Source organism: Hypanus sabinus, unplaced genomic scaffold, assembly GCF_030144855.1.
Source record: "Hypanus sabinus isolate sHypSab1 unplaced genomic scaffold, sHypSab1.hap1 scaffold_1364, whole genome shotgun sequence".
NCBI lineage: Eukaryota > Metazoa > Chordata > Chondrichthyes > Myliobatiformes > Dasyatidae > Hypanus > Hypanus sabinus.
In genome coordinates this window covers 50,560-64,156 of record NW_026779435.1, presented here as the reverse complement: position 1 = coordinate 64,156, position 13,597 = coordinate 50,560, and the positions used below count along the sequence as shown (strand labels likewise).

General features: G+C 39.8%; 1 protein-coding gene across 3 annotated transcripts in view; it reads right to left on the bottom strand.

Moving 5' to 3' along the window:
• LOC132386889 (NACHT, LRR and PYD domains-containing protein 3-like) overlaps positions 1-13,597 on the bottom strand; it is a 67,943-nt gene that overhangs the window by 38,926 nt on the left and 15,420 nt on the right. For all 3 annotated transcript variants that reach the window (XM_059959242.1, XM_059959241.1, XM_059959240.1), the window contains 2 exons: positions 3,633-3,725; positions 2,530-2,613 (listed from right to left, as the gene is read on the bottom strand). In XM_059959242.1, the coding sequence (XP_059815225.1) occupies positions 2,530-2,613; positions 3,633-3,725 (177 nt within the window). The remainder of the gene's footprint in view (positions 1-2,529; positions 2,614-3,632; positions 3,726-13,597) is intronic.

Here is a 13,597-nt window from a genome sequence, read left to right as displayed (position 1 = left end):
AACTTCCTCCATTAAAATCAGTTCTTTCAATTTATTACAGTCCCCATTTACAAAGAGGAAAGCCATCTCTCAAAACGCACAGCTTTATCATAGGCAAATTCCACAAGTTTTTTCCACAGACTTCTTCAAACTTCTGAATCTTTCTCTATATGCTTCTGGGACCAATTTGTATGCTTTCAAAATCTGCTGTTTCACAATATCATAATCAAGTGCTTGCGCAGCAGTTAAAGCTATATAAACTTGTTGTGCTTTGCCTTTAAGTACACTCTGCAACAACACTGACCATTTATCTTTCGGCTACTCTGAAATCTGTTTTCTATTTCTGTTTCACTAAGTGGAGGGACCAATTTAATTTCTTGACTAACAACAAACGGTTTTCTAGAACCAGAAGACTGATTCTCAGACCTTAATTCCGCCATCGCATATTCAAATTCCCTCTTTTTATTTTCAGCTTTTGACCTATAACGCTCCAATTCTGCTTTACTTTGTTCCAACTTCATTTGTTCGAGTTGCAACTGCATCTCTAGATTACTTATTGGAAACAGCTCTAAAGTGGGTTCATCAAAATCACCCGAATCCACATAGTCTGATGTGATTTTTCTCTGTATTAGAGCCTTTGATGTAGACCTTGAAATACCTTTAAGTTCCAATCTACTAGCTATCTCAGACACCTCAGTTTTTTTCACCTTCGCTAACAACTCTGGCAAAGCCAGAAACTCAACAATATTCATTGCTGCCGAATTCCACTCACAAGCCAATCAGACAAAAGAATCCAGTATTCCCCTTTTCCAAAACACCGATTCAAAATAGAACAAACATGTAAACACAAAAATGGTTAATCCCGGATATACCCCCATATATATGTTACGGATTCAGCAGCAATAGATATAATGTGAGGCAGGGTTTTTTTTAAAAATAACAAATAAAAAATGTATTAAACACTGAAAAACAAACCCCCAAAAGCAACAAACATCTAACGTAACTGGAAATCAGCTGCTGTGCTGCGGTTTAAACAGTTCTTAAAGGAATAAAGCGAAAACAGTTCTTAAAGCAATGTTGCAAAAACAGTTCTTCAAAGTAGTACTGCAGAAGTTCAAAGTGCTTGCAGTCCATTAAAGGAGAGACGTTTTAGACAATTTAAATTCTCTTTCACGTCGTGTTGCTGAGGTTTCCAGTCGAACTATATTTTTCCTGGAGAATTTACGAAGGTGAAAATGAAATGGCTTAGAGGCACTGACCTTTCCTTTACAAAACTGTACCCAACCCTTTCTGCTAATATGTGCAGGGGTTAACACGGGCACAGCCAATGGATTCCTTCCGAATGAGGATCAAACAAGGTCGAACCTGTTTCACCATTGAAACTGACTTCCCTCGATCTTTTAACTCCTGAAATCTGATCTTCACTCTCCACTAATTTTTACCTGGCAGCATTGTAACGAAACTGCCAGCAATGAACTTTTAAACTTTAGGCTTTAAATAAAACCCCACCTTTCAACCAAACTGCATCATAATATTGGACCACGCAGTGGCATGGAGTCAAAATGGCAAATCCAGCCACGAACTGCCCCTCCTCACAGGGAGGGGTCCTCCTTTTATACCCTGTAAAAAAAAACTGTCATATGACCTCTACTGGCGGGAAAATGATGTCACCAATGGGAAGAGTGTAACTCCTCTGTTGACTGTGTGGTGGGTTGGGTGGTTCAGGTAATTGTTACCTTTGGCGGTAAAGCTCAACAGTCTCAGCGCCAGTTTGATGTAATGAAGTGCACACGTGATGTCATATCCTGGTGTGGGGAACGCACACGTGACAGCAGTGTGGGCCGGGCTTGGGTTGGGGTGTTCCATCTGTTGAGGGCTGATTTTTCTTGTCCCCTTGAATATATCTCTCTTTGCAAAAGTCTCTGCTTATCCCTGGGAATATAGTAACACATCACCATGACTGTCCTGGTACTGCCCATCACCACCACCTTGCTCAGGGTTACTGTCAGCCTGCCTGGTCAATCCCTTCCTCAGCAAATCTCTGGAATATCTCACAAAATGCTGGAGGTACTCTGCAGCTCAGGCAGCATCTATGGAGGAGAAAAAACAATCAACGTTTCGGGCCAAGGACCTTCATCGGACTGGAAATTAGGGGACAGAAATTTGAGATATTGTCACACTAATTTCTATTCCTCGTGGTCCTGATCCAAAATGTCACATTTTTATTCCTGTCCATGGATGCTGCCTGACCTGCTGAGTTCTGCAAATCTTTTGTGTGTCTTTGTGTTGCCCAAAACTTTCAGCATCTGCAGAATGTCTTGTCTTCTGGAGTAACTCGCTATTTGAATGTGCATCACAATCTGTCAGAGGAGCAGGAGCAGACGGTAACTGTACTCCTTCCACGTGTGACTGTGTTTTCCCCAGAGATGTTGACTCTCTTTCTCATCTCTGTTCAGTTTTCACCAATGTTTTCTGAATTGCCAATATTGAATTAAACCCAGACACAGAATGAGCAGAGTATTTATAAATTAAAATAACTCGCCAGCATACCTGTATCATTTCCCGATGTTGACATCACTGGAACTCCTCCACTGCTTGCACCTTGACCCATTTTGAGGACAGGTGTGATCAGTTCTGAAACAAACAAAAACGAGGGTCAAACATTCACTGGGGTTTAAGGAGAACACCGTTTTGTTTTTAAACGGAGGCAAACACTTCCAAACATATTGGGCTTGTCCACTGAAGCCGTGACATTGCCTGGTCCTCCCACAGTCACACAATGTCCATTTCCACACTATCCATGGATTGTACACTGTGCCTGAATTCTCCAGGGTATCTACTCACTATATTACACGCAATTCCCTTTAAGGAACCATTCTTGTGTCCTGGGCTGGGAATGATGTGTCATGTGACAGCAGGCAGGAGGGGGCGCAGTGTGGTGTCAGATCCCGGTCTGAAACGGACTCGGGCTGGGGTGTTCCATCTGTTGAAGGCTGCTCTTTCTTGTCTCTGTTAATATACTCTCTGTTTTCAAAGGACTCTGCTTATTCCTGGGTGAATATAGTAACCCATCACTATCACTCTCCTGATACTGTCCATCACCACCGCTTTGCTCTGGGTTACTGTCTGCCTGCCCGGTCAACCCCTTCCTCAGACAATCTCTGGAATAACTCACAAAATGCTGGGGAGCTCAGCAGGTCAGGCAGCATCTATGGAGGAGAATAAACAATAAACGTTTCGGGCCAAGGCCCTTCATCGGACTGGAAATGAAGGAACTGTAATTCCAGATACTGTCACACTACTTTCTATTCCTTGTGGTCCTGATCCAAAACGTCAAATGTCTATTCCTCTCCATGGTTGCTGCCTGACCTGCTGAGTTCCGCCAATATTTTGTGTGTGTTGCTCAAACTGATCAGCATCTGCAGAATATCTTGTGTTATGTAGAATCTCGCTACTTTAATGTGCATCATAATCTGTTAGAGGAGCAAGAGCAGACACAAGTGACTGTTTCCTTCCACAAGTGACCGTTTCCCCAGAGATGTTAACTCTCTCTCATCTCTCTGCTCAGTTTTTCACAAACATTTTGTGAATTGCCGACGTTGAATTAAACCCAGAATCAGTAATTTATAAATTAAAATAATTCACCAAAATACCTGTGTCCTTTCCCGATGTTGATGTCACTGGAGCTCCTCCACTGCTCGAACCTTGACTCATTTTGAGGACAGATGTGATCAGTTTTTGCTGCTCTGTAACAAAAAAAATAACAGGAGGATCAAACAATCACTGGGGTTTAAAAGAGAACACTGTTTTGGTTTTAAACTGAGGCAAGGAATTCCAAACATCTTGGGTCTGTCCACTGAAACCTTGACATGGCCGGATCCACCTGTGCCCGTCCACCCACAGTCACACAATGTCCATTTCCGATCTCTCCATGGAACATAGATTGGGATAGGATTCTCCAGGGTTATCTACTCACTATATTACAGGCAATTCCCTTTTAGGAACCAATCTTGTGTCCTGGACCGGGAGTGATGAGTCTCCGGAATGGCAAGCCAGGTTGAACAGACAGCACCCATTGCCTTGGCCCTCCTACCACTGGTGGCGCTGTGGTGAGTAATGGACAAGTGTTCCAGCAGTGTGGGCTGAATCATTTCTGCTGACGATCAGGCTTCTATTCCTCTCGTCACTGGATTATACAGATTTCTCAGTCACACCTGATTCTCACCGTCTCCTTTCATTTTAACATCACCTGGCATTGACACCAATGTCAATATATGATTTGTATCGAAAGAATAACACACTGACAACCTGAACAACGCAATGTCACACATAGCATCGTGACATTTTGCCCTGAACAACTATCGTTCTTTCTGCAGGATTTCAAGACCATTATTAGCACCAAAACTTGATTAATATTTCTTTGAGCATATCACCTGGCTATTATCAGATAGTTAGTTATATGACACCTTGTTAAACACAATGTTGACAAGTCACACGTCCAAAACTGCCAGTTGGGATTAATCATCAAAATAAATGAAACAAAATGATGGAATTATTCAACAAGACAGTGAGCATGTTAATATTTCAAATGGAAGACCCTGTTTCAGAGCTGAGCCTGAGTGTAGGAGCCATGTATCTGTTCTCTATCAGCATTGCATCCTGCATTGTGTATTTATGATACTTTTTATGGTAATGTTGCATCACTGGGGTTGTAGTAAATGCAAAGGGAATCAGTTACATATTTGTGCTTTGTTCACTGTAGTACACAGCTGGGGACTGATGAATGTAATATATGTTGTTATTATCCACTCAGATACACTGAACTTACACTTGGGTACAGTGCAGTTTCATCGCTTCGAGATTGTATGTTTGCTGATTACTAATAAAGTACCCAATACATAGGCCCTACTTTTGTAACAATCATTATTGGAGCTGAGGGCACGTCTTGCAAGTATGACAAATCCGCGGATGGCGCCAGCAATGGCAGATTTGCTTGGTTGAATCCCACCGCTACATTCTCGACAGAATGACCTTGACAATTGTGGGGATGACTTACAGCAGACTAAAACTATGGAGTGTATGGACTTTGTCCTCCTACCACTGGTGGTGTTGTGGTGAGTAATGGACAAGTGTTACCGCAGTGTGGAACATCTATTCTTCTCTTTTCAGTTTAACATCATCTGGGATTGACGCTTCTGGCAATATATGCTTTGAGTCTACATAGAATCACTGACATCTCGAACAATGCAATGTCACAAATAACATCATGACATCTTGTCCTGAACCACGACATTTTCTCCTGCAGGACTTTAAGACCATTTTTATCACCTAAACTCAGTCAAGGTTTCTTTGAACTTATCACCTGGCTAATATCAGATAGTTACATGGCACCTTGTTAAGCACAATGTAGACCTGCCATACATCGAAAACAGCAAGCTGGGAAAAGAAGCTTTTGAGATAAATAAAACAAAATGCTGGAATTATTCAACAAGACAGACAGTATGTGAATATTTCAGGTGGAAGACCTGGTATCAGTGCTGAGCCTGTGCATCTGTTCCCTATCTGTATTGTGTATTTATGATTTTTTTTATGGTAACTGTTCGCATCATTCGGGGTGTGGTAAATGCGAAGGGAATCAGTTACATGTTTGTGCTTTGTTCCATGCAGTACGCAGCTGGGGACTGATGGATATCATATATTTTGTTATTATCCTCTCAAATATGCTGAACCTACACTTGGCTACACTTCAGATTCATCGCTTCAAGATTGTACATTTGCTGATTGCTAATAACGGATCGAATACATATCACCGACATTTGTAACAATCATCACGGGAGCTGAGGGGACACCATGCAAAGATAACAAATCCGTGGGGTCGCTAATAACGGCAACTTGGTTTGGTTAGAGTTCACCGCTACATTTTCAACAGATGTTTCTCAATCAGCCGATCATTTAAAACATTCTGATGTACATAATGAATACTTTGCTTCATTATTCACAAGTGAAAGAGACCTTGGAAGTTGTGGGGATGACTTACAGCGGACTGAAACACTTGAGTGCACAGAATTTAAGAAAGAGGATGTGCTGGATCTTTTGAGAGGTATTAAGTTCGATAAGTCACCAGGACTGAACGAGATATACTCCATGCTACTGTATAAATCAAGTGAGGAGATTACTAAGCCTCTGAAGATGATCTTTGCATCATCAATTATGTGGGGAGAAGGTTGTAAAGGTTGCTCTCTTGTTCAAGAAAGGGAGTCGAGACAGTCCAGTTATTCTTACTTCAGTGGTGGGCAAGCTTTGGAGAAGATCCGGAGACGCAAGTTTTATGAGCACTTGGAGGGACATAATCTGCTTCAGGATAGTCAGCACGGCTTTGCCAAGGGCAGGTCATGCCTTGGAACCTGACTGAATTCTTTGAGGATGTAGCAAAGCACATTGATGAAAGTAGAGCAGTGGAAGTACTGTATATGGATATCAGTAAGAGGTTAGCTAAGGTTCCCCATGGAGAGCTCATTCAGAAAATAATGAGGGATGGGATCCAAGGAGACCTTGCTTTGTGGATCCAGAATTGGAATGCCCACAGAATGCATAGTTCGGTTGTTGATGGTTCATATTCTGCATGGATGACTGTTCCGTTGGGATCTGTTCTAAGACCTTGATTGGACTCTACTTGGGATTACTGTGTTCACTTCTGCTCACCTCACTATAGGAAACGATAAGGATGCTATAGAGAGAGCGCAGAGGAGATTTACTGGGATGTTGCCTGGATTGGAGAACATGCCTGATGAGAATAGGTTGAGTGAACTTGGGATTTTCTCCTTGAAGCAATGCAGGATGAGAGGGTGACCTGACAGAGGTGGATGAGATGAGATGCTTTGCTTATGCCGATAGCCAGAGGCTTTTGCCTCACAATAGGGAGCATTAAGGTGCTTGGAAGTAGGTACAAGGTGGATGTCAGGGGTACGTTTTCACACAGAGAGGGGTGGGTGCATGGAATGCATTGGCAGTGATGGTTGTAGAGGTGAATCCAATGCGGTATTTTAAGGACTTAGATGGTGTTACGGATTCATCAACAATAAATATAAGTGAGGCAGGGTTTTTTTTTTATAACAAATAAAACATTATTAAACACTGAAAAACAAACTGCCAAAAGTAAACAAACAACTAACGTAACCGGAAATCAGCTGCTATGCGGCAGCTTGAACAGTTCTGAAAGGAATAAAGCGAAAACAGTTCCTAAAGCGATGTTGCAAAAACAGTTCTTCAAAGCAGTACTGCAAAAGTTCAAAATGCTTACAGTCCATTAAAGGAGAGACTTTTTAGATGATTTAAATTCTGTTTCACGTCGTGTTGCTGCAGTTCCCAGTCGAACTATACTTTTCCCGGAGAATTTATGAAGATGAAAATGAAACGGCTTAAAGGCACTGACCTTTCCTTTACAAAACTGTACCCAACCCTTTCTGCTAATATGTGCAGGGGTTAACACGGGGACAGCCAACGGATTCCTGCTGAATGAGGATCAAACCAGCTCGAAACTGTTTCACCGTCGAAATCGACTTCCCTCGATCTTTTAACTCCCAAACTCCGATCTTCACTCTCCACTGATTTTTAACTGGCGGAATTGTAATGAAACTGCCGGCAATGACATTTTAAACTTTAGGCATTAAATAAAACTCCACCTTTCAACCAAACTGCATCATACTATTGGACTACGCATGGAGTCAAAATTGCAAATCCAACCACGAACTGCCCCTCCTCACAGGGAGGGGTCCTCCTTTTATACCATGTAAAAAAAACACCTGTCACATGACCTCTACTGTCAGGAAAGTGATGTCACTCCACCATCACAAGACCATTATCTTAAGTCCAGCATATCTTCAACACCACTGTCACGTGACAAGTACAAGATAGCCACGTATCTTGTACACCTCCCTCCAAAAAAAATATTATTCTGATAAGAACAAAATTTTAACAATTATTTACAAAAATATATATAAATTTTATAATATACACAGTACACAGAGTATTATGATATAGCATCTTACAACTTCCAATACAGTAGGTGTTACAATTGTTTAAAAAAATCACTCCATAAAAAAATTACATTGTACAATCAACATCTAGATAGACAATCAGCAACCACTTTATCCTTACCTTTAATATGAGTTATCACAATATTGTACTCTTGTAACATCAAATTCCAATTTAATAACCTTCTGTTTTTGTTTTTCATCTTACACAGAAACACTAACGGATTATGATCAGTGTAAACAATAAGTGTTTTTTGAGTTGTACTAACATATACATCAAAATGTTCTAAAGCTAAAACAAGAGATAACAATTCCTTCTCTATTGTCGAATAGTTTCTTTGATGCTTATTAAACTTCTTAGAAAAGTAAGCTACTGGATGATCAACCTCATCACCCTCATTCCTTTCCATTAAAACTGCTTCTGCAGCCTCATCACTAGCATCTACAGTTAATGAAAAAGGTTTTTCAAAGTCAGGTGCCTTGAGCACAGGTTGTTGACATGTCATAGTTTTCAATTTCTCAAATGCTTCTTGAAAAGGCACTGTCCACACAAACTTCTCAATCTTCTTCAAAAGGTTAGTTAATGGAAGGGCAACATTTGCAAAATTCTTTAAACAATTTCGATAATATCCTACCATTCCCAAGAATCTCCTGAGAGTTTTTTTTTCCCGTTGGAGTGGGAATCTCTGAAATTGCCTGAACTTTTGCCTGAACAGAAGCTACCTTACCATGACCCACAACATAACCAAGGTAAGTCACAGTGGCATGTCCAAATTCACCCTTAGCTAAATTAATAGTTAAGTTAGCTTTTGAAAGCCTTTCAAACAATTTCTCCACCGCAGTAATGTGTGTTTCCCAAGTATCATTTCCTGTCACTAAATCATCAATATAAGCATCTGTATCTTTCAATCACTGAATCACAGAGTTAATCATCCTCTGGAAAGTACCTGGGGCATTCTTCATCCCAAATGGAAGTATATTATATTCATATAGCCCAGGTGGAGTTACAAATGCAGAAATCTCTCTACCTCTGTCCGTTAGTTGTACACACCAATACCCTTTCAATAAATCAATCTTTGTAAGGAACTTTGCATTTCCAACTTTATCTACACAATCATCTACTCTAGGAATTGGATATGCATCTGTTTTCATTACCGCATTCACCTTCCTATAGTCCGTACAAAACCTAATACTATCGTCTGGTTTTGACACCACAACACAGGGTGAACTCCAATTCGAGTTAGAAGGCCTAATAATATTATTCCCCAACATATATTTAATTTCTTTCTCAGCAAGTTCACATTTTTCTATGTTCATCCTATAATGGTGTTGTTTAATGGGTTTGGTATCTCCAACATCTACATAATGTGAAGCTATAGTAGTCCTTCTCGGAACGTCTGGAAACAAATCCTTATATTTAAAAATTAATTTCTTCATCTGCTGTTTCTGCTCTGGCTGTAAATGTGCTAATTTATCATCAATATTTTCCAGAATGGTTGAGCTTGGTAACCTGACAGAAACAATGTTGGATTTAGAATGAAATTCAGATGAATCATCTATCATGTTCCTAGTTAGATCAGACTCATTATCATTAACCACAACAGTCACAGTAGCAGAATGTTTCTCATAATATGGTTTTATCATATTTATATGGCACAGTTGTGTTGGGCTTCTACGATCTGGAGTTTTTAATCACGTAATCCACATCATTGATTTTAGACACAATTTCATAAAGACCATGAAATCAAGCTGGTAAAGGATTTGTTTGCACTGGGAAAAGAACCAGCACCTTATTTGCAGGTTTAAATATCCGCATCTTAGCTTCTTTATCATAACAAGTTTTCATTTTCTCCTTGCCAATTTTAAATTTTCCTTGGCTAAGCTACAAGCTTTATGTAACCTGTCCTTAAATTTCAAAACATAGTCCAACAAATTAGTGTGTACTTCCTTACTAATCCACTGTTCTTTTAATAAAGCTAAAGGTCCTCTAACTCTATGCCCAAGTACAAGTTCAAATGGACTGAAACCTAATGATTCCTGTACCGATTCCCTTACTGCAAATAAAAGTAAGTTTATACCCTCATCCCAGTCACTTTCATTTTCCACACAAAATGTCCTAATCATATTCTTGAGGGTAGAATGAAACCTCTCCAAGGCACCTTGCCACTCTGGATGGTATGCAGATGAAGTAATTTGCTTAGCTCCCAATTTATAAACTATCTGTTGAAACAATCCGGACATAAAATTACTGCCTTCATCAGATTGTATTTCCTTAGGTAATCCAAAATAAGTAAAGAATTTTATAAGCGCCTTTATCACAGTTTTAGCTGCTATATTCCTAAGTGGTACTGCCTCTGGAAACCTAGACGAAGTACACATGATAGTCAACAAATACTGATAACCAGTTTTTGTTTTTGGTAATGGACCGACACAATCTATAATAACGTTAAAAAACGGTTCACCAAATGTTGGAATAGGTTGTAATGGAGCCACTGGTGTAACTAGATTTGGTTTACCCACAATCTGACAAGTATTGCATGTTTTACAAAACATCGCCTAATCTTTTCTTAGACCAGGCCAGTAAAAATGTTTTAAAATCTTGTCCACAGTTTTCCTTACCCCTTGATGTCCACCTAAGGGCACACTATGAGCTAAAGTAAATATCTCATTTCGATAAACCTTCAGGACAACTACCTGGTAAACAATATTCCATTCATCACTTGCAGGAACTGTAGGTGGTCTCCACTTCCTCATCAACACTCCTTTTTCAAAGCAATATCCTACTGGCACCTTCTCAATTTCAACATCTGGTAGAGCTTGTTCTCTTAATCTTATAATCTCAGGGTCTCTACTCTGCTCTGCTATCATCCCCTTGCGAGACAGAGATAAATCTTCATAGTCAGACTTACTGCAAGAATCTTGTTCAAACAATGAAGGTAAGGAAGTCTCTGACACATCCTCAAAACTCGAATCCTGAGATGAACAGTCATGAGTAACAACCTCATTCTGCACATCAATCTTTTTAGCCACAGCTCTAGTCACAACACAGGAAGAATCTGTGTTAGAATTCATCTCTGGTTCCTCTGACTCCATTGTCAAATGCACTTCAGGAAAAAATTGTCCAACTGCCAAGTCATTACCTAACAATAAAGAAATATCCTTCACAGGTAAGCTAGGCTGTAATCCTACTTTAACAAGTCCTGTAACTAACCCTTACTTTATGCAAATGTACAGGCATAAAGGCACTCCCAACACCTCATATATAATTTACCTCATCATTAAACTTCAATACACTGTCTAACATCAGTGATTGAGACTTTTATTGGCACTGGAGTAGACCCTTCTTTCAAGGATACAAACCCTTCAGTTATAAAATGATCATATCCACCTTTAATTTGGTCAGACTAACAAAACTTCATTTGTGTTTGTCAAAACCTGTAATTTACAGGTGTTTCAGTATGTTGCATGCAAGCATCTTGGACTGCTTCTTTCTCTTTCTTTTTCAATCGGAAACAGTTTGCTATTACATGGCCAGGTTTCTTACAATAGTTACAAATAGGACCAAACTGTCTTTCCTTCACAGGATTTCCTTCCTCTTTACCTTTCTCATTACCTAGTAATTTAATTTCTGGTTTACCTTGAATCTCCGTGTTATTTTTCCTCTTATAAATTCTGCCCCAAGGAAATTTATTCTTATGGATTAAAACATACTCATCAGCTAATCTACCAGAGTCCTGCAATGTATCAATATCCCTCTCATTTAAGTAGGTATTTACTTCAACAGGGATGCTTTGTTTAACTTCCTCCATTAAAATCAGTTCTTTCAATTTATTACAGTCCCCATTTACAAAGAGGAAAGCCATCTCTCAAAACGCACAGCTTTATCATAGGCAAATTCCACAAGTTTTTTCCACAGACTTCTTCAAACTTCTGAATCTTTCTCTATATGCTTCTGGGACCAATTTGTATGCTTTCAAAATCTGCTGTTTCACAATATCATAATCAAGTGCTTGCGCAGCAGTTAAAGCTATATAAACTTGTTGTGCTTTGCCTTTAAGTACACTCTGCAACAACACTGACCATTTATCTTTCGGCTACTCTGAAATCTGTTTTCTATTTCTGTTTCACTAAGTGGAGGGACCAATTTAATTTCTTGACTAACAACAAACGGTTTTCTAGAACCAGAAGACTGATTCTCAGACCTTAATTCCGCCATCGCATATTCAAATTCCCTCTTTTTATTTTCAGCTTTTGACCTATAACGCTCCAATTCTGCTTTACTTTGTTCCAACTTCATTTGTTCGAGTTGCAACTGCATCTCTAGATTACTTATTGGAAACAGCTCTAAAGTGGGTTCATCAAAATCACCCGAATCCACATAGTCTGATGTGATTTTTCTCTGTATTAGAGCCTTTGATGTAGACCTTGAAATACCTTTAAGTTCCAATCTACTAGCTATCTCAGACACCTCAGTTTTTTTCACCTTCGCTAACAACTCTGGCAAAGCCAGAAACTCAACAATATTCATTGCTGCCGAATTCCACTCACAAGCCAATCAGACAAAAGAATCCAGTATTCCCCTTTTCCAAAACACCGATTCAAAATAGAACAAACATGTAAACACAAAAATGGTTAATCCCGGATATACCCCCATATATATGTTACGGATTCAGCAGCAATAGATATAATGTGAGGCAGGGTTTTTTTTAAAAATAACAAATAAAAAATGTATTAAACACTGAAAAACAAACCCCCAAAAGCAACAAACATCTAACGTAACTGGAAATCAGCTGCTGTGCTGCGGTTTAAACAGTTCTTAAAGGAATAAAGCGAAAACAGTTCTTAAAGCAATGTTGCAAAAACAGTTCTTCAAAGTAGTACTGCAGAAGTTCAAAGTGCTTGCAGTCCATTAAAGGAGAGACGTTTTAGACAATTTAAATTCTCTTTCACGTCGTGTTGCTGAGGTTTCCAGTCGAACTATATTTTTCCTGGAGAATTTACGAAGGTGAAAATGAAATGGCTTAGAGGCACTGACCTTTCCTTTACAAAACTGTACCCAACCCTTTCTGCTAATATGTGCAGGGGTTAACACGGGCACAGCCAATGGATTCCTTCCGAATGAGGATCAAACAAGGTCGAACCTGTTTCACCATTGAAACTGACTTCCCTCGATCTTTTAACTCCTGAAATCTGATCTTCACTCTCCACTAATTTTTACCTGGCAGCATTGTAACGAAACTGCCAGCAATGAACTTTTAAACTTTAGGCTTTAAATAAAACCCCACCTTTCAACCAAACTGCATCATAATATTGGACCACGCAGTGGCATGGAGTCAAAATGGCAAATCCAGCCACGAACTGCCCCTCCTCACAGGGAGGGGTCCTCCTTTTATACCCTGTAAAAAAAAACTGTCATATGACCTCTACTGGCGGGAAAATGATGTCACCAATGGGAAGAGTGTAACTCCTCTGTTGACTGTGTGGTGGGTTGGGTGGTTCAGGTAATTGTTACCTTTGGCGGTAAAGCTCAACAGTCTCAGCGCCAGTTTGATGTAATGAAGTGCACACGTGATGTCATATCCTGG